Raw genomic sequence first — 20,440 nt, 5'->3', positions numbered from 1 at the left:
TCCCATCTCCTCCCCTGTGCATCACTGCGCGCCCCTCACCGGCAAGGTCCGATCGTTTCCGCCTCTTCCCGCCCGGCATTGGCAGGCTGTCTTCAGGCAGAGACCCTTTGATTGGCCGATTTGGCCTCCCATCGGATCGCATCCTTTTGATTGGCAGGATGCCCCCAACACGCCGGTTTGAGGAGCCTTGGTCTCAAGCGCTAGGAAAATGCCCCCATCTGCGCCCCGTCCCAATTATATGGCCTTGGGGAAGTCCGCTTTGACTGCAATTTCCCCCAGAAGGTAGCATCGGTGGTGCCCAATATCCTAGCATGAGGGTCAAGTCGGCCCACCTGATCCGGCCGTCTGAGTCTGTGTGCGGGCTGGGGAATAGCAGTTCCGCTTACCTATCACCCCACCTCCCAAAGGTGGAGGTCTGGCGCCCTCTGCTGGGCGATGGCATCTGCGCGGGGACTTTGGGAACAGGTGAGCTGACTCATAACAATGCCCTTTCGAGAGCTGGCCCCAAACCACGCGGGCGGGAGCCTCTTTCTAGCAAGACCCAGAGGCGTGAGCAGAGAGACTCCGTCGAGGAGAGGACAGGGAAGGCCAGGGTAGATGTAGTTGCCTTCAGCTGGGCCCCCTTCCGTCCACTTTATTTGTATTCTCCAGACAGCAGAAATACCTATCCTTCTCAAGCTGTCTCCCTACCCTCCTTACCCCATGACCAAAACGGCTATTTCTTGAGCATTTACTCTGGATGAGTACTATCAGGAAGGCTGGCTGAAACCATCCTGCCCCCATCCCTCCCTGCACTTTGGGCTGTGCTTTGCACAAATTAGGCCAGTGGTTGCAGAGGGATCCTCAGGAGCAAGCGTGTACCAGGCAGGCACCAGGGCATGGCTAGGTGAGAAAGCAGGGTCTTTCCCAGCTAGGATAAGATCTCTGATAACTTCCTCAGAGAAGAGCTGGCAGGACTCAGGATCTTCTTGCCTTCACCCCAAAGGTTCCCCATTTTCAAGCACTCAGCAAAGATCAGGTAAACTTTATTTCCAGAGGAAGTTGCCAGCCTGGCAGTTCCATAAATGCCAGGTCAACGTTTTCGGCGGCTGCAAGGCATAACCTGACCACCAGATGGCAGCAGAGACTGCCCCTGGAAACTTTCAAAGCGCACAGACCTGGGAAGAGAGAAGCCCAGCTCTAGGCTGTTCAGTGGAGAGCCCTCAAGATCCCCTAGACAAATTTACAGCAATTCATTCATTTTTTGCAGCACAAGTTTATTGAGAGGCAACTGTGTTCCTGTTTTTGAGGAACTCAGTCTTGGGGGAAGCAGTCTAAATGCAAGATGTGAACTATTTAGACACCAGAGCCCCTGTGGGATTGAGAGAGACCTGGGTAGTACATGAACTAAGCTTGGCAGTGCTGGCAGGAAGGGCCAATGGAAGGAGGATGGGCGTCCAGCTTGAGTAAATGCACAGTGGCTGGAAAACCCCATCAAGTTTGGCAATGGCTGGGGCGTGAGAAGGGTGAGACATGGCTGTCAAGGAAACCAAGGCTTAGACCATGGAGGCCTGGCTGCCAGGCTGAAGACAGGAGTCAGACACAGGCTCTGAACAGAAGAGCCAAGCCAAAGCTCTCTCCGGTGACTGAGGAGGAGCTGTGATTGGTTGGTGAGGCCGTGGCTGGGGCCATCTCTGCATAGGGGCAGCCTGGCGCTGGCAGGAGGGGAAGAGCATCACTCAGGGACAGGGAGGATGGAAGAAGGTTTTGAGAGAGAGGGGAGGACCACTTACCTTTGAGCCAACTGTAGGACTGACCTTGTGTCAGGGATCCTGAAGCTCAGGGAGTGACTAGGAGAGTAAGACTGCCTCATCTGGGAGGGTCACTGGGAGAATTCACTTAGAAGGGTCACCCTACTCTGAGCAAACTGTGGTAACTGCTCCAGCCTGGAGGGGGAGTCCACTTGACTTTTCTCAAAGTCCTCAGACCTGAGTTTCTACCTTTTCTATGAAATGAATTTCAACTTACAACAAATGACATAACACAGAGCCAAGAGGAGGGAAAGTGGGTCTTCCCAACCTGGCCTAGGCCCAGGCAAGACAGCTGACACTGGCCCCAGCCTGCCCACCCACCCTGCCTGGCCAAGAGGTTGGCGGAGCCCCAACCCCACCCTGCAGGGAGCATGTTTGATTTGGACCTCGCTCCAGTGGTGGTGCAGGGGCTGGCTTTGTAGCTAAAAATACCCAGTGGCCAGGCCAGCTGCTCAGAGCTTCCTCAGAGGCAGTAGGCCAGTGCAGGCCAGCTGAGGCACTGGAAATGCCCACAGGCCGGCAGACTCCCTTACCTGCAAGACAATCTGAGGACCCAGATCCATTCTTCTCTTCACTAGGAATTCCTGGAGAGATTTGGGAGAAGAAAAAAATTCCTTAACCCGGTTCTTGCTACAGAACTGTTGGTACACAGAAGCCTAGGGGAGTTGGCAGGTGACATTTGTGGGGGTGAAGCGACTTGTGTTCACACTTAGGCCTAGGGGCTCTCCCAGTGTTAAATCGTTCAGCCATGTCTGACTCTTTGTAACCCTATGGACTGTAGCCTGCTAGGTTCCTTTATCCATGCGATTCTCCAGGCAAGAATACTGGAGTGGGTAGCCATTCCCTTCTCCAGATCTTCCCAACCCAAGGACTGAACCCGGGTCTCCTGCATTGCAGGCAGATTCTTTACCGTCTGGGCCACCTGGGAAGCCCTGGGTGTCTAGTGAGGCCAACTGACCCCAGGAGAGAAGTAGGGCCAGATACACTTCTGTCTTATGAGGTCAAGGTCTGGCCAGCACAGATCAGGACAGGGAAGTGAACAGCAATGCTATGGCTTCCACTTCCCTAGTGCCTCAGGAACACTGTCGGAGGTCACTGCACACCTGAGGGGTCATCCACCCTATGTGGGACAGAAGTTAATGGAGCCATCCTCTGAGGTCCCAGAGATGGGAGGTGGCCCAGGGTGGCCTGGGGGATCAAAGCTGTCTCTTCCTGTGCTAGGGCTCTCCTCCAGGCTCGACATTTGGTAACAGGGTTGGGGGAGTGACCGCCAGAGTAAAAAAGCGGCCTTCATAAAGCCAGACTCAGAAACAGCTCAAGAGGTTATCCGCCACCTTCCTCCTCCTGGTTCACAAGGGGAGACTATGAGTCCTGGAGGGGCGGGATTTTGTCGAGGTCACTGGCCAGAAGGAGACAGACAGCACTGGACCCAGGCGGCCTCTGAGATGGCCGGGTGCCCTCCACAGTCCAGGCAGACGCTGAGTTTCCACCCAGAGGGTCTGTCCGAAAGGTCGTACTCCACACCGCGCCCGTTGGCCGACAAGCCGGAAGGGGCGGGGCCCTGGCGTCCAGTAGTAAGGCAGGTCCGGCCACCTCCCAGCCGCCCTTCCGCCCTTCCGCTGGCGTGGCCCTCTCCAGGCAGGCTCCACCGGCTGGGCGCCAGGAACGCCCCGCCCCGAGCTCGCTGGGTGACCGGTGGGCGGGGCCACCCTCCCGCGCAGGAACCACCGTCTGAGGACGATAGGCTGCCCCGCTCCTCCCTTCACCTAGGAGGTGATACCAGCATGCGGACAAACAAATTCAAGAGGTAGAAAAAAAGACTAAGAAGCGAGAAGGGGGTACAATCCTTCCAGGTCTTCCGGACACCCCTCCATTTCCAAGAATCACACCCCGAACCCAGGGGAGAGCCTCATTGTTCCCTAATTGGTCCGAGGGCGGGTGTGGAGGAACTGGAACTGGCTGTAGCCCTTCAGGCTGCTGCTGAGAGGGAAAGATTTCAATTATTTAACCATCCAGTGCCCACGGGAGGTAAAGACCACTGGTCCGCGGAGCCCCAAGGACTCCATCAGAAAAGGATGGAGGACACTCTTAGGTGGCAGAAACGTCACATGAGAATCGAAGGGAGTTGAATGAACACATCAATGGCAGAGCAGAATCTAAACCTTAGGACTGGGACAAGTGTGTACGTGGGAAGAGGCTCATAGTATAGGGTATTAATAATCTGAGCCTCACCAGCTTTTACAAAGTGCTCACTCTGGGTAGGGGAAAGGGAGTCTAGTGCCCAGTGTAGTCAGCTGCACCCCCTTCACCCGAGCAAAGGACAGGATGGACCAAATCCAGCTTATCTGGGATAAGATCCTCATGTGGTCAAGACTCGGCAGCCAGAAGGAACTACGAGTACCATGCTGGCTACTTTCAACCAGACAGCTTTGCCGGCTCCTGGGCAGTGATGCCAGCAGACAGCTGGCATGGGCAGGAGACCAAAATAACCCAGACAGCTGGGGCGAGGGGGTGCCACGGACACAGGCGCTGGGCTGGAAGTCAAGACACCTGGAACCTCATTCTGACTGCCCGTGGTGGCCTCCTGACCTTGAATGAGTCACTTCTACTCTCCCAGTTGCCGGGGGGGGGGGGGCACACCCCTAAATCAGGACCCATTATGGAACAGCCTGTGGACTTGAGGAAGGGCCACAACCCCAACTCACACACTGGAGGAAAAACAGTGCTGGCTCCCAGCCGGCAGAAAGTCAGTCTTCCCCTTTGCCCAGAGGCTTCGCCACATGCTGTGGGGTGGGCAAGTGGGGGAGGAGCCTACAGATGGCCCAGCCACCTAGGAATGAAGGCCAACTAATGTGAAGCCAGAACGTGAGGCCGACACCCCTTAATCGCACTTAATCTGCCCTCCACCCTTTACAGCAGGCTTCATTATCATCACTTTACACAGGAGACTCGCCCAAGGTCACTAGCACCCTGGAGAGTCAAGCCCACAGCTGCCTGACCTACAGCTTCCCTTGATGAAACACCAACACTGCCCCAACAGAATCTCTGGGTCAAGCCCTAAGGCTCCTCCAATCCTCAATCCAGCCCCCACACTGAGGGATGGGATAAAAGTGAACAGAGCCGATCAGACTGGGAAGCCTGAAGCCAAAAGGGGGGAGGCTGTGCAATCAGCAGGGACCCAAATGGTTCATCAAAGTAATCACAAACTAGAGCTCACATGGGGGAGGGGTCAGAGATCAAGGGTCACACTATCACCAGCTGTGGAGCTTCCTGGAGATCAAGAGGACAGGAGACCCCTCACAATCAGCCTGTCTTAGGAAAATGAGAGTTGCCATTACTACAAAGCCCTTGACTCTGCACCAAGAAATGAGGTCGGGGCTTCAAGTGCACAAGTTCAGGTCCTTTCAACACCCCAAGGTGTTACCCGGCACAAAGGTTCTCAGAATGTGTCTCCACCAGGCAGCCATGAGCAAAACCTGGGAATTTTATTAGAAATGCGAGTTCTCAGGCCCCACCAACTGAATCAGAAACTCAAGGATGGGGTCTCGGAGTATTTTAATGAGCCACCCGTGTGATCGGATGCACACTTTGACAATCACTGACCCATTTGTTCGGATGCGGAAACTGGGGCTGAGAGACTGCGCTGCTTACACAAGGTCACAGCAGGTAAAACGGCTAGCCAGGTTTCAAATTCGGGTTTGTCCAATTCTAGAAACAGGGCTTTGAGGGGGAGGGGGCTGGGTGAGATGGAATCGTGGGAATTTCCTGGAAGGAGACGAGTCAAGAAACCTCTTTCTTAAAGAAAACTGGCCCAGATCTCAAGTCCTTCTGTTCTTCACCTCCCTAGCAGCCAGACATTAGAAAGGAAGGGGCCAGCTTCATACAATCACCCCACACACCCCCAGTGCGGGCCGGAAGGGAGGGCCAGCGCCGGGTCCGGTTTCCTGGCAGCCGACTGTGCCTTTCAGAAGAGGCATCCAGGGCCCTCCCCCACCACAAAACACACGACTGGGAAATACTTTCGTAAGTGCAGCCTCTCCTATGCTGCTAAATACGGCAGAGAATTGCACGCCCCAAACTCCTGACAACAGAAGCTGACAGGCGGGGATGGATGGACCAAGCAGGCCCAGCAGGCAGCCGATTTCACACAGTCCCACACATCTGTGTGGGGGAGGGGCCGAAGAACCAGACTAGCGGGTTTGGGGTGCCCGCCCTCCCTGGGCGCCAGGCCAAAGCCCCCCAAATCGCCCTCGCAGGCTGGGAAAGGGCTCACACCTACCTTAATGCGGGGACTGGCAGAGTCAGACTATACCTGCTTCTGCTATCCAAAGGAGGGCGGTCCACTCTGAGGGTACCGGGCCCCTTCTCCAGTCACGAGCCTAAAGGGAAAAACGGGAGGGTTTTTTTAGGGCGTCGATGGCCACAAACCAGACATGATCTCCTAGAGGAAGAAGAGCCTTACAAATGCTGAACCCCCTTCCCAGCTGCCAAGGCGTCCGTCACTCTAAAATGGATGAGGCGGGGGGGGGGGGGGGGTGGCGCACGGGAGTCACGAAGGTTCTGCCGGAGCGCTGAGCTGCAGGAGGCGACTCATCTGCATTTCCAAAGGCCCGCCCAGTCTGCATCCCCTCCCCCAGGAATGGCCGGAGGTGCGAGGGTTTACCCCACAGCCCTCCGCCTAGGGGGATCCCGGGGAAGGCCCGCTCGGCTTTCCCAGGCCCCAACCCCCCACCCTACCCTCCCGAGCGCCGGTGGCCAGCACTGCCTTCATGGCCACTTCGGAACATCGGTGGCCTGCGTGAGGGCCTCGTGCCCAAAGCAGGGGACAAAAGGGGCCCACCCGCCCCTCGGGCTCGGCTATCAAAAAGGGCGGTTAGGGGGCCAAACGTGGGCGCCATGGCTCGAGTGGGCAGCAGGGAGGGCCTGGGGTCAGAGCAGGGCCACGGGGGGGTAAAAAAAACTCCGCAGCCTCTAGAGCAGCCCTTCGGGGTCAGGGGGCGACCTCGAGCGGCCCCGTGGCCCTTTGCTACTGGCTCCCGGACGGGAGGAAAGAAGAAAGGCCCCGCCCGGGAGCGAGGCCTCGTGCCCGCGGGGGCTCCTGAGTAGGGCGCGGGGTTTACGGAGGCTGCAGAGCGCGCTCTCTTCGTCTAAGCTTCCCCGGGCCGGGGGCATACCCCCAGGCGGCGGCCTGGAACGCGGGCGGCGGCCTCCCCTCCTCTTCCCCCCGCTCCGGCCCCGCCGCCTCCTTCCCTCCTCCCGCCTGGCGCGCTGCGGCCGCCACCGCCCGAGCCGCGGGCGGCGCGCGCGAAATGGCGCCTGTCTGGCCGCCTCGCCCCGCGGATGCGAGCGCGGGAGCCTCGGCGCGCGACGCCCCCCAAGGCCCGCGGCCCCCGAAACGGCCTCGGAGACCAATCCCCGACCCGGGGCACTGGCCCCGCAGGTTCTCAGGGCTCCGCCCGGCCGACGGACCGCCGCCTGCTCCGGGGTCCCAACGACAACCGGGGAAGGAGGGAGGAAGAAAGAGAGCGGCCGCCATTAGCCACCCCGCAGCCCGGCCCTGGCTCCGGCCCCAGCCTCGGCCCCAGCCCAGCCGGCGGCTCTGCTCTGAACCTGAAAATAAAACTCGTGTTTGCGAGGGAGGAGCGAGCGCGGACGGGAGCACAAGCAGCGCTGGGGCTGCAAAGCGGGAGAGATGCTGCGTCATGGTGCCAACATGGACGCCGGCCTTTTGTCCTTTTTTGCTTAGGAAGCGCAGGCGCGCCCAGGAGCCCCGAAAAGCCGGCTTCGGAGGGCGAGACCCCAACCACCAAAAGGAAAAGAGGCCTCAGGCCCGGAAGGAGAGGCTTCCTCAGCTTTTGTGACCCCCTTCCCCAAAGCACTTCAATTTCTTCTCCCTATCAAGGCTCAAACGTAGAAAAGAGAGGGGAACTAGCGCAGGCGGCTCCATGGATGCCCCAAATCGCTGGGGAGACCTTCCTCTTGCCTCCTGGGCAAAAGGGGCAAAGGGTCTGAAGAGCCCTCCTCGTGCCCCCACCCTCCCCGATCCGGCTGCCAAACGTGAAGCTCCAGAAACCTCCTTCTCCCCTCAGCTCCTAAACATTTGCAGCGCTTGGCCTTCTCGAAAAAACATTTCCTCGAAGGGGCAAATACACTTTTTTTTTTTTTTACTTACCGCTCAGCCCGGTGCCATGGAGTCTGGAAGATCAAGCTGGGCGGAGGTTTTGGAGGTGTTATTGTGGGGGGGAAAAAAAATCTTTTAGGGAGATTGTTTAGTTGGAAATATTTGGGGTAATGGTAGTGTCTTTTTTGTTGTTACCTTTTTAAAGTTACACTCTCATGGCATTTTCTGCTCCTTCCACTTCTGCAAACTTTCCAGGGTTGGGTTGGCAAAAGGCGGCTTCGCTGAGGACTGTTTACTGCTCTGGATATAGCAATGGTGTGACCGTCATTAAGAGACAAAAGGCGAAAATACACAGTCAAATCAAACAAAAGGCAAAAGACGCACCGGCCATCCCAACCACCATAGAAACTACCCCCGTTAACGATGGTGTTTGGCTCGAACCAGCTAGGACTTGTTTTCCAGTTTTAATCTAGTTTCCTGTGACGGCTTTAGTCTCTTTACACAAAGAGGTCTTCCTTTCCCTCACAACCCCCCTTCCCCAACAAAGACGTCTGTTTTTCTTCAAATAGATCGATTTTCAAAGAAAGTGTACCTGTTACGGGGAAGAAAGCTGACTAGCATTTATTGCTGTAAACATTTTCAAAAGCTTAACTCTAAAACCTAGCTTTATAAAAGCAAAATCGTCTAAAAGCATTTTAACTGGCTTATGCTAGACAAGAGCGACAAAGACATACATGCAGATGAAGGTTCAGAAAATTAAGGACATCTCAGCAACATTAACATGAAAACTGCACTGCGTAAGGACAGAATGGATTGGGTACTTACAATGTAAAAGGTTTTTAAACACTTAAGAGTAACGACTGCTTACAGTTTTTTGTTGCTGCCATTTCGCTAATCCTAAAACTATACATTTAAAACATTACCTTGTTAAAAAGAGCAGAAGGAGTTAATAAGATGGCCAGTTTTAAGTGTTTAATAGAGGAAACTATATATATAAAAATTTATTGTTCAGTTAAGAGAATACAGATTAAGACAGCTCCAAGCTCCCCCACCCACCCAAGAAAAAAAAAAAGGAAAAAAAATTAAATATGTCATTTACTTAGGTTTTTTGTAATTCAAAATTGTTAACTGCTGACATTAATGGTGTGCTATGACCTAGTTATACAAGACAAAGATGGATTCCAAGTCATAAGGAAAAATCCAGATCTTTTTAAAGTCTTCTTCATTCTTCCAATTTTGAGTCCTTTAGCTTGTTGACAAATGTTAAACACAACACTGAGGCGTCCTGAACGGGATGGTGGAGTCAAAGGAAAAACATTCCCCATTTGCAACAAAGGAAAAACCCACTTGGCCATTTAATTCCATTGCAGAAAAATGGCTCCCCTCATCTGTTGGCCTCTCCTTGGTGTCTGATGAAGGATGTTTTGAGATCAGCGTCTAATAACTCAAGCCCTATAGAAGCCGCGCGCTGATTGGCTGCCGCGCCCGGCCGCCCTGCTCCAGCCAATTACCTACCCACGGCCAAATTACAAACCCCGAAAAGAGCCCCAATATGAAATACACTACCACGAAGCCCCAGCGAGGCGGCTCCCTCTCCTCGGTCGCCAGACAGGAGAGGCAGAGGGGGCTGCAAACGCGTCCTCGCGAAGCCCGAGAGCCTCGGAGTTGAACTCACAAAATGGAAGCCGCGCGCTGATTGGCCGCCGCCACTCCCGGACCTTTAATAAAGAAAGGGGAAGGAAAGATAAATGCAAAAAAGGGGGAATCGTTCCTCCGCCGGTGGCTGGAGGAAAGGGGGGGGGAGGGGTGCGGAGGGAGAAGCATGTGTTCACGACAATTACAAGGGCACTCCTCTCCAAAAATAAAAACAGAAAGAAGCTTCTATCACTCAGGTCCAGGCCCGGGCTGCTTCCTCCCAGGAATGTAAATGCTAATTTGGTTAAAATCCTGGTTTCCCCTCCTCAGCTCAGCTCAGGGGGGAGGGGGTCGCGGGGCAGAAGAAGAAGCCGTAGCCGAGATACCTCGATTGCAACTCGTCTGGGGGCCGCCTTGCCGCCCCTCACGGCTCCGGGCGTCCAAACACACAATCATACACCCCAAAACCAGCCCTTTCCCTTGGGTCCCCACGCGCCCACCTCGGGTCTTGGCAGTTTGGAAACAGTTTTGGAGGCCTGAGGCGCAAGCCGCGGCGGCCGCGGCTCGGAGGGTAGCCCCAGCCGCGGGAGGTAGAGCCCGGGGAGACCACCCCCCCTCCCCCGCCGCCAAGCCCCCCATCTAAGTCCCAGCAGAATAAATAAATTAAAAGGCCTTCCCCCGGGGAGGGGGGAGGCAGTGTGGGAGCGCGCGAGTGAGGGGTGGGGGGCCGCTGGGGCCCGGGGCTTTGGCGGCGCAGCTGCCGCCGCCGGGAGAGTGCCTGGGGAAGCGGCGAGGAAGGAGAGGGGAGGAGGAAGAGGAGGAGGAGGAGGAAGAGGAGGAGGGTGAGCGCTCGGGTCGGGCTCCTTAGCGGTGTATTGTGGGATGTGCGGCTACTGGGAGCCGAGCCTCCGCCGCCAGCCGCCTCCCGGGCAGCAGCAGCAGCAGCAGCAGCAGCGGCGGCGGCGGCAGCAGCTCCGGGCCCGGCAGCCGCGGCGGCGGCGGCGCTCCCCCCTCCTGGCCCCCCGTCCGGCCGCTCCGGCCTCGGCTCCCGCGGGGGACACCATGTACTGGCTGGCGGCGCAGGGAGGCCGGCGCCCGGCGGGGATGTAAGCGCGGCTCGGGGAGGGAGAGGCCGCGGCCGGCAGCCGGGCGTCCCGAGCCCCCAGCCCCGGCCCCCGCTCCGGCCGACCGAGCGAGCGGGCGGGCGGCGCCAGGCCTGCCGGGAGCCCCGCGCCCGAGCCGGGCCGAGCGAGCGAGCGAGCTAGCGCCACGCCGGGCGGCCGGGCGGCCGGGCGGGCACCATGGGCCGGAGCCCGCGTCCTCCGGGTGCCCCGGGCCCCGCCAGTCCGCACCAGGGGCCCCCGGGAGCCCCTCGCAGCCGCTCCGAGACGGTGGCCGAGCGGGCGGGCGCCTAATTCTCCGGAAGGGTTATTCTCTCGCTCCATTCTTATTTTGGGGGGGAGCCAGCTCCTTTTGGGGCGCGCTGGTAAGGTGGGAGGGGGTGGGGGGCTGGACGATTTGATTCTTTAGCGTGTGTGTAGAAGCGGCCGCCGCCGCCGCCGCGGCGGAGACGACAACAACTTGCTCGTTTTCAGGTTGGGTTAACGGCATGGAGAACAGTCACCCCCCCCACCACCACCACCAGCAGCCCCCGCCGCAGCCCGGCCCTTCGGGCGAGAGGAGGAACCACCATTGGAGAAGTTACAAGTTGATGATTGACCCGGCTTTGAAAAAGGGGCATCATAAACTGTACCGCTACGATGGGCAGCATTTCAGCCTTGCGGTGAGTAGCCGGCGCGCCTCCCTGTCGGCTCCCCCGCCCCCCCCCCCCCCCCCCGAGCCGTGCCGAAGAGATTGGGGGCTGAGTGGTCCGAGCGGCCCGGGGACCCCCCCTTCCTGACCACCCGGCCAACTGTCAGCCAGGTCCCTAGTCCTGGAGTTTGACAAGTGCCTGGAGAAGGGGGGGGTTCCTGTCCCTGACCCTGGGGAGTGGGACCAGCCCACCCACTCCGCCTCTCTTTCCTATCCACAGATGTCCAGCAACCGCCCGGTGGAAATTGTCGAAGATCCCCGGGTGGTCGGCATCTGGACAAAAAACAAGGAGCTGGAGCTGTCGGTCCCCAAATTCAAGGTAGGACCCCCTCCCCCGTATCCCGCGCCCCTCCCCCCGCCCCCCCTCCCCGAGTTCGAAAATAACGCCAGTCCTGACCTAGCCCAGCCGGATTCTGAGTTCCCGCCGTCCGGGGGCTGGGGAAGTTTTGGCGGGGAGGGGGAGGTTGCACAGAGAGGGGGTGTCCCCTCTCGGCTACAGTAAACAGAATAACACTCGGTGAAACTGTAATCAAGGAGCTGATACAGTGTCCTGCCCGCCCAGCTGGGGGCTCCGAGTACCCACCTGGCTCCTGCCAGCCCAGGAACTCGGCCCTGGGACCCGCCCCCCTTCCCGGCTTTGTGGTTTTAGGGGGACAGCTTCCTAGCCCGAGGGGTCGTCCCTGCCCTGGCAGCAGGAAGAAGAGGTCAGAGTTGGGGGCGGGGGGTGGGGAAAGAGAAACTGTTTCTTTTTCCCCTTTCCTTTCGAACCCAGAGAACTTCCACGTTCCAAACGATTTAATCCTCCGCTTCCCGGGCCCGCCCGCGTGCTTTCCCCCTCCCCCCCAATTTTTTTTTTTTTTTTTAATTTTTTACCCTTCATTGTTTTCAAAGAGCGGGCGAGTGGCAAATGTTCTGCTTTCCCTTCGGTTTCAATGTTCTCCAAACTCCCTTCCCCCTCGTCCCCTGCCAGATCGATGAGTTCTATGTGGGCCCGGTGCCTCCGAAGCAGGTGACATTTGCCAAGCTGAATGATAACATCCGTGAAAACTTCCTAAGGGACATGTGCAAGAAGTATGGGGAGGTGGAGGAGGTGGAGATTTTGTACAACCCCAAGACCAAGAAGCACTTGGGCATTGCCAAAGTGGTCTTTGCCACGGTCAGGGGAGCCAAGGAGGCCGTTCAGCACTTGCATAGCACTTCGGTCATGGGTAATATCATCCACGTGGAGCTGGACACCAAAGGTGAGTGGAGGCCCGCTCAGGACAGCCACCGCCGAGGAGCCCCAAGACTTGTCAGTGTGACCCCCTTCTCTCCCAGGGCCCGTCTTGCAGTGTTGGGGAGCCCCTCAGTTTTCCTTGGGTACCTCCCTACAACCTTATTTTTCTTTTGCCCCCCTCTTGAGGGTAGAGTCACGTGGAGCTAAATGTGTTGTCTGTTGCTAGGAGACGGAACTGTAATTTACCAAATGTGCCGGTCCTTGGCCACTGCACCCCTAGGGACCACCTGGAGGCTTCCCCACTGCTGACACCCCCGTGGGCCCCTCTCGGAGCCCTGGTGGCCTGGGTTTAGGCAGTCCCCAGTGTTGCTGTCTGTGTTAGGAGAGGAGACAGGGTTTGTTTATTAGGGTGGGGGGGGCCGCTGAGGGAAGAGCCAAGAAGCCGCTTTTAAATGTGCGAAGAGTAGGTCTCTCCACTAAAAAAGTCCTCCTAAGGGGTTAGGGAGTGCTCCTCCCCCTCTTGCCGCCCCCTCCCCCTGGAAGTGGGAACCAATCTGGGCCCGGAGTGTGGTTTCATTGATAATGTTCCCGATAGAGCTGGGCGGGCTGCTCTGGGTGTTCAAGGGTTGACACTGTGTCTTCCCTCCTCTCTCTTAAAGAGACAGCATCACCTCCCAGGCAGCAGAATCCCACTCTGCGCTCGCTCTGAGCCTCTGAGCGGCTGCTGGGAGAGCTGGGCTCTGGAAGCCATACCTCCCACCCTCAGGGTCCTGGGAGGCTTCTCCTCCGTGCTGACTGGGGGGCTTCCGGACCTCCAGGGCATCCCCTAAAGTTTGTCTGTGGCCGCTTAGAGTTCCTATAGAATATAGAAGAAAGTGTCAGGTGCTCTAAGGTCCAACCAGAGGTGACTGGGCAGACATTGTTGGGGTCTTTCCCACCTTCCCCCGCTGTGGGGGGGGTTCCCGGGGGACCCTGCCTGGGAGGGTTTAGGTGGGTAACTTCCAGGGGTTCTGTGAGCATGGGGTTTAGGGGCAACTGGGGTATACCAAACCTAAGACCTGAAAATCTAAATCTTCTTTTTTGCCTTTAATACATGTCAACTGAGTTTCTTAGTCTTTGCTGGGGGGTGTGGAGGGACGCTGCTCCTGGTTGGGCACAGTTACCCTATAAACTTTTGCCAAACCTGTCCCAGGCCTGAGCCTCCTCAGGGCACAGGCCACAGCCCCCTTCACCTCCCCTCCTTTTGTCTCTGTCAAGGGAGACCCCTTGGGTGGTGGCAGGCTTATCTTAAGGAACAGTCAGCCCTCACCAAAGTTGTAAAAAAAAAAAAAAAAAAGGCCCTTAGAGACTGCCACTAAGTTTGTATTTCAAGAAAGAGACCGGTAAAGAGTAGCTCAAGGAATGTGTCTCCTTTGCATATGTAAGCAGCTGCCTCAGAGGGCTCTATAAATATCGATAATCTGGCCCCCTGGTCTGTCAGAGGCCTTTCTCTGCTGGTGGGGGGCTGGGAATGGGGAGGAGCTAGGGTGGAGGGTTATCCAACAGGGGGACTGGGGACTGGGAGGAGGCTGTCAGTCCTAGAGTGCTTTTACAAACTCTGTCAGTCACCCAAGAGGGTTCACAACAAACTGTCACTTCTGTGTCACTGGGTCTCCTTTTCACTTGCTACTGGGCTCTGGCTGGTAGATGGGAAGGCAGAAGAACGGGGATTACCTGACTGTGGTAATGGCTGGCATGGCACAGGTGACAGGAAGGGGCTTTGTGGTGGGGGTGGCATGTCTATATTTGGGGGAGTCCCGGTGTCATGAGACATTAAATTCTTGAATCTCAGGATGAGAGAATCATACAGTTTAGCCGCTTCATTGAACAGATTGTACCTCCCGAATGAGGTACAAAGAGAGAAGTGGGAACTTGGTCAGGGTCACTCAGCTTCCCAAGGTGTGGGGTCCCAGGTACAAGGGGACCCACAAGGATGCCCACCTGTGGGGGCTGCCCCATCCTGGAGCCTCACTGAGGCTTCCCTCCCTTGCCTTTTCTACAGGGGAAACCCGCATGCGGTTCTACGAACTGTTGGTCACGGGCCGATACACACCCCAAACCCTGCCAGTGGGTGAGCTGGACGCTGTCTCTCCAATCGTGAATGAGACCCTGCAGGTGGGTGTGTGACCCCACCCCATCACCAGTTTCCCAGTGTGCACCCCCCACCCCACTTCACCAGCTCCAGCATGGGACACCAGGACCCAGGAGGGAAAGAAGCCTGGCTGTGCCCACCACAGCTTTCAGTGGGGTGCAGGGGAGGGTCCTGAAAGCCCTGTCTGCTGAAGCACCCTCTGGCTTGGCCCCTCACCCTTTCCCTGCACACGCTGGGATTACCACTGATCAGAGCCCACGTGCTTTCCACGCTGATCCTGAAACACTGCTGTGTTCAGGATCCTGTTGTCTGGTGTCCCATGGACCCCTCCGTTCCACGCCCCCACCCCCGCCAACGAAAGCCTGGTTCAGGGCTCTCCTTCCAGAGCAAGAATGACTCTTCCCTCCTTCCCCAACCACTGCCCCCCAGAACACCCACCTGGACCACCCTCTCGCAAGTGGACCACTCTCAGGAGTAGCTTTTACCAAGTGAAGAGTCTTTGCTTACTTGCTGATCCGCTGGGATGTCTATCAGGCACTTTACCATGTTACACTATTTAAAGCCTAAAATATCAAGAGGCTGGGGGAACAAGGTAGCCACCCCTCACTTCCATCGTTGGCCTCGGCTACCTCTGCCTGGAAGGTCTTTGATTTCTGACGGCCTGAGGCAGGAAGGAAATCCCAGTGTAAACCAAGACATCAGGGTCTTATCTTTACCCTGCTTCAGGGATTAGGAAAAACCCTCAAGGTTCTCTGAGGATAATTGGCTACCCCAAGATTAGAGAAGGTGAGGCCCATCCAGCTATTCTTCTTTAATCTCCCCTCCCCTCTCCGTTCACCATGCTGAGTGACCAGTTTGGCTCCGAGCTCCCCGGAAGATGGAGTGAGAGGGGAAAACAGTCCCATTCTAGTGCATGATTTCCCCCCCAGCGATCTCAGACCTTTCTCCCTCTTTTTCTCTTTCCAGCTGTCAGATGCCCTGAAGCGCCTCAAAGATGGTGGCCTGTCTGCAGGCTGTGGCTCCAGCTCGTCCTCTGTCACCCCCAATAGTGGTGGGACACCCTTCTCCCAGGACACAGCTTATTCCAGCTGCCGCTTGGACACACCCAACTCATACGGCCAGGGCACGCCGCTCACGCCACGCCTGGGCACCCCCTTCTCGCAGGACTCGAGCTATTCCAGCCGCCAGCCCACGCCCTCCTACCTCTTCAGCCAGGATCCCACAACGACCTTCAAGGCTCGGCGCCACGAGAGCAAGTTCACAGATGCCTACAACCGCCGCCACGAGCACCATTATGTCCACAACTCGTCTGCTGTCACTGCAGTGGCAGGGGCCACAGCTGCCTTCCGGGGTGCGGTGGACCTCCCATTCGGGGCAGTTGGCGGCAGTGGGGGCAGCAGTGGGCCCCCATTCAAGGCCCAACCACAGGATTCTGCCACGTTTGCCCACACTCCTCCGCCCACCCAAGCAACCCCTGCGCCCGGAGTCGCCTTCAAGTCAGCTTTCTCTCCGTATCAGACTCCTGTGCCCCCTTTTCCCCCGCCCCCTGAGGAGCCCACCACCACAGCCCCCTTTGGGGCCCGTGACAGTGGCGAGTTCCGAAGAGCACCTGCGCCCCCACCCCTGCCACCCGCGGAGCCCCTGACAAAGGAGAAGCCTGGCACACCGCCGGGACCCCCGCCCCCTGAGGCTAACAGCATAGAGCTGGGTGGTCGGCCAACCTTCGGCTGGAGTCCTGAGCCTTGTGACAGTCCCGGCACGCCTACGCTGGAGTCCTCGCCCGCAGGGCCAGAGAAGCCCCATGACAGCTTGGACTCTCGGATCGAGATGCTGCTGAAGGAGCAGCGCACCAAGCTGCCCTTCCTTCGGGAGCAGGACTCAGACACAGAGCTGCAGATGGAGGGCAGCCCCATCTCCTCCTCCTCCTCCCAGCTCTCCCCACTGGCCCCCTTTGGCGCTAACTCTCAGCCAGGCTTTCGAGGCCCTACACCACCCTCTTCGCGCCCCTCCAGCACTGGCCTGGAAGATATCAGCCCCACACCACTGCCTGACTCAGATGAGGATGGTGAGCTTGATCTGGGCCTGGGGCCTCGGCCCCCACCCGAGCCGGGTCCCCCAGACCCTACTGGTCTTCTGGGTCAGACAAGTGAGGCGGCCTTGGACCTGGCTGGAGACAGGACCCCAACCTCAGAGAAGATGGATGAGGTACCACATAATGTTTGTCTGTCTGTCTGGGCTTGGTTTTGTCTGTCTTGTGACACCCTCTTTCCTCCCTGAGGATAACTACAACACACAAGCAACAGGGCCAGGAGAGCCAAAATAACAGGTCAAAAATAAAAAGAACGTGCAGAAAGCATCAGGGGCCGTGACTGAGCAGTTGGTTTGCCTCTGAGCTCCCTAGCAGCTTTGGCGAAAAGGGAAACTTGACCTAGATCTGTTGCTCTCCATGTTAGGTTATGGGAAGTTGAGACTTTTCTGGGGGATAAAGTCTGAATTGAGCTTCTTTGGTTGAAGTCTGAGATCCCAGAGAGTGTGGACAAGTGATGGTTTTGGGTCCCTTCCTCTGTTGGGTAGCTAAGGGCCTGGTCAAGACTAGTCCTGACACTCAGACAGTTACGGGGAAAGGGAGTAACCAGAGTGTTCTGCTGAGCTGGGTCAGGTGGGAACTCTGGAGCTCTGTCTCCTAGTACCTGGTGCCCTCTGAAGAGACTGGAAACCATGTGGGGCAAGGAGGGCATTGAAATTTACCTTCTCCCTCTCCTCTGACTCCAAGAGTTTCAGCAGGAGGGCCACAGCCAGAAGCAGGCAAAGCTGACCCCCCACCCACCCACCCTCTGCCTACCCACAGAGCTTCATTTGGGGTCTCTCTGCCCAAGCTCCATCCTCAGGGTTAGCATGAGGGATGCTGCCTGCCACATTCTCTTGTGGGGAGGATTAAGTCATCTTCCTTGGCTCTGTTCCTACCCTCTCCTGGTCCAGGCACCTGCCCTGGCCCTCCTGGAGACCTGCTTTGGAACTTGTGATCCTGAAAGGCATGAGCAGCCAGGAGCTTAGAGGGAGCTCTGTGCCCCTGTGGGTGGCGGGAGGAAGGGCCCTCCCTCCTTCCCAGGTCCTTTGATTAGGCCGATTTGGCTGCCTCAGGGAGGAACAGAGAGGACCTTGGCTTGCCTGGGAGGGGACTGCAGGTGGCCAGGGCCCCTGGGGGCCTCTAGGCTGATCTGGCAAGTGGTTTCTGGCGCTAAGGAGTTCAGGCAGGGAGAGTTGACAGGTGTTCAGAGGTGGGGGCGCTACTGGCTCTGCCATCCTCCTTTCTTCCCGAGGTTAGGGGATGTTTGTTTACCATGCTCACTTGCTGATTCAGGGCTAGGAAGCCTAGAGTAGCTGGAGAGAACGGGCTCTCCCGCCGGGTCACTGGAGGAAAGGAGAGACTGAGGCCCAGAAAGCTGTGGTCCGGGAAGCCCCGGGAGTACGGACAACCTCCAAGGTGGCCCTCGGGAGCCCCCTGCCGGCAGTCGGGAGAATGGCTCCCGGGCCCCGCCGGACCAAACCTAAGGGAATCCCAGCCTAGGCTGACCAGGCGGGAGAGCAGCGCGAGGGGGCACTCCCTATCTTCACAGAAGCTGGTGGTTAGAAGTTCTGGTTCCAGGCCTTAAGCCTTGAGCCTCGAGTCCCACCTCTGTCACTTACTGGTTATGTGACCTTAGGGAAGTCACTTTCCCTCTCTGAGTCTCAGTTTCATCATCTGTGAAATGGTGGGATAGTCAGAGTATCCGCCTCACGCCGTCTCGGCTTAAGTGAGGTGCTGCACGAGAAACTCCAGGAACAGCTCAAACTGATGCCCAAGGCTCAGCGGCTAGTTCCCACAGGTTCTCGCCCCCCGGACGTGGGAGGGGCGGAGGGAGGGGCAGGGCCTCGAGCTGGAGCGTGGACCCCGGTCTCCTTGTGATTGGCTGGCAGTGGGGCTGGGGTTAACCCTCTGCGTGCTGCGCCTGTCTCGCAGGGCGCTGTCCAGGACTGATCTGGCGCTGTCCCTGAGTATCAGGCTGCAAGCCTGCCAGTGCCTCCCTCTCAGCACGAATGTGGGACCCTGAGAGGCAGCGAGAGTGTGTGTGTCTGTAGAGGGGACAGAGTAACAGCCCGAGCGTCCTTCTGCTGCCGGAGATTTCGTTTTCCTTTTTTCCCAGTCCCTCCATATCCCTTTTCTCCCTCCCTCGCCTGTAGGTCTGACCTTTGACCTTCTAGCCTGCGTAGACCCCCCACCTCCTTAACCTTCAAATGCACTCCCTGTCTCTGGCAACCTACAAAGGCTCTGTCTCCCCAGATGGCACCTGAGCTACCTTTTCGCCTCTGGTCCTGACACAGGAGCCTGGGGGCAGTCCATTCCTCCTCTCCCAGCCCCTGTTCTGCCTTCTTGCTCCACCTCTACCCTGTGGACACCATGGCCTGCTCCAGTTCCAGGCCTGTGCACCCAGCTCCCCAAAGCCCCAAGTGTGAATGTAAAGAGGACCTCGCTATTTCACAGCCAAGTCACACTTGGCTCCCCCATTGACCTGGTACCGCTGTCCTGGATTCCCACGGCAGCCCCGACCCCTCACTCAGCAGGCACCCTGGGCTCCAATCTCAGCTGTTTCTGACCAGCGCCTCTTGGGCCAGTGATTTACGTGTGTCTCTCTGAGGGTGTTTTCTCACCTGTCAAAAGATTGGAATAGAGCCCTTCCTCATGAGATGATGGTACAGATAAGAAACATGAGACATTGTGCTCACAACACTCAACCCAACCACAGCCTGTACAAAAACTATGTGAACGGAATAATTAAGGAAAACATACAGACTTATCTCCTTTTCATGCACCCTGACTCCTGCTAAAGCTTCTCCTTCCCTTGCTTCTGTCACCTCTGCCAGGCCCTCTCTGCCACAGTGAAGACTGCAGGCCAACTGGGAATAAAGGCTGGTGAGCCACTTCCTGGTTGGAATCCAGGCTCCTTCTCAGTGGCCATGTAGCCTTGGGCAAGTTAAGCTCTCAGTGTTCAATTTTCTCATCAGTAAAATGTGATAAACACCTACGTTGCAGGTTTTCTGAAGGTTAGCTGAATGAACATACATAAAATGCTTAGAAAGGTGCCTGCCAATAGGACAGGCTACGTGCTGTGATAAGTTGTTTCAGTCATGTTTGACTTTTTACAGCCCCATAGACTGTAGCCCACCATACTCCTCTGTCCATGGGATTCTCCCAGCAAGAATATTGGAGCAGGTTGCCATTTCCTCCTCCAGCAGGGAAGGGCTATAGAAATGTTATTAACTATTAGTATTATCTTCTCTGAATACAAGTTGAAACAATCTTTCAAATTGAAACAGAATCTTTTTCCTTCTTCATGTCTCACTGCCCCCTTCTCTGCTTTCGTTTTCTTTGCAAAGGACTATATATTTCACATTCATCCTAGTCAGCCTTTGCCTTATCCCTCTAGAAGTTCAGCTCCAAGAGAGCAAGTTTGTCTGTCTTGTTCATCACCGTGTCCTCAGCACCTGGGACAATACCTGGTATACAGCAGGTGCTGAGCAAATGTTTGTTGAATGAACGAATGCATGAAGCTGCATGATAACCCCATGAGGCAAGTACTATGATGCCCAAGATACAGATGGGAAGACTGAGGCTTAAAGAGGTTAAATGACTTGCTCAAGGCCACACAGCTGGGATGGGAAGGGATGAGGATCAGGACTGCGGAAGCCATGTTGCT

The 20,440-nt window shown here is 56.9% G+C and overlaps 1 protein-coding gene and 1 pseudogene across 4 annotated transcripts in view; one reads left to right on the top strand and one right to left on the bottom strand.

Moving 5' to 3' along the window:
• Positions 1-1,235: 1,235 nt before the first annotated feature.
• Positions 1,236-10,991, bottom strand: LOC147355401 (uncharacterized; annotated as a pseudogene). Its single transcript, XR_015144470.1, has 6 exons — positions 10,047-10,991; positions 9,587-9,629; positions 8,107-8,211; positions 7,963-7,998; positions 6,070-6,169; positions 1,236-2,374 (listed from the first exon to the last, which is right to left on the bottom strand). The product of XR_015144470.1 is annotated as an uncharacterized LOC147355401 (transcript).
• The window catches only part of SETD1B (SET domain containing 1B, histone lysine methyltransferase), a 23,798-nt gene continuing 13,626 nt past the window's right edge, over positions 10,269-20,440 (top strand). Inside the window, exons 1-6 of one of the 3 annotated variants that reach the window (XM_086347597.1) lie at positions 10,269-10,388; positions 11,142-11,329; positions 11,579-11,677; positions 12,329-12,599; positions 14,616-14,728; positions 15,672-16,910. In XM_086347597.1, the coding sequence (XP_086203723.1) occupies positions 11,156-11,329; positions 11,579-11,677; positions 12,329-12,599; positions 14,616-14,728; positions 15,672-16,910 (1,896 nt within the window). In that variant the 5' untranslated portion in view covers positions 10,269-10,388; positions 11,142-11,155. Of the gene's footprint in view, positions 10,389-10,518; positions 10,653-10,900; positions 11,033-11,141; positions 11,330-11,578; positions 11,678-12,328; positions 12,600-14,615; positions 14,729-15,671; positions 16,911-20,440 lie in introns of those variants that run through there. The other 2 variants (XM_086347600.1, XM_086347599.1) reach the window with 2 other exon arrangements.

This window comes from Bos grunniens, chromosome 17 (assembly GCF_055505025.1).
Source record: "Bos grunniens cultivar Pamir isolate PY7600 chromosome 17, Bosgru_T2T1.0, whole genome shotgun sequence".
NCBI lineage: Eukaryota > Metazoa > Chordata > Mammalia > Artiodactyla > Bovidae > Bos > Bos grunniens.
This window is presented reverse-complemented; position numbering and strand designations above follow the sequence as displayed.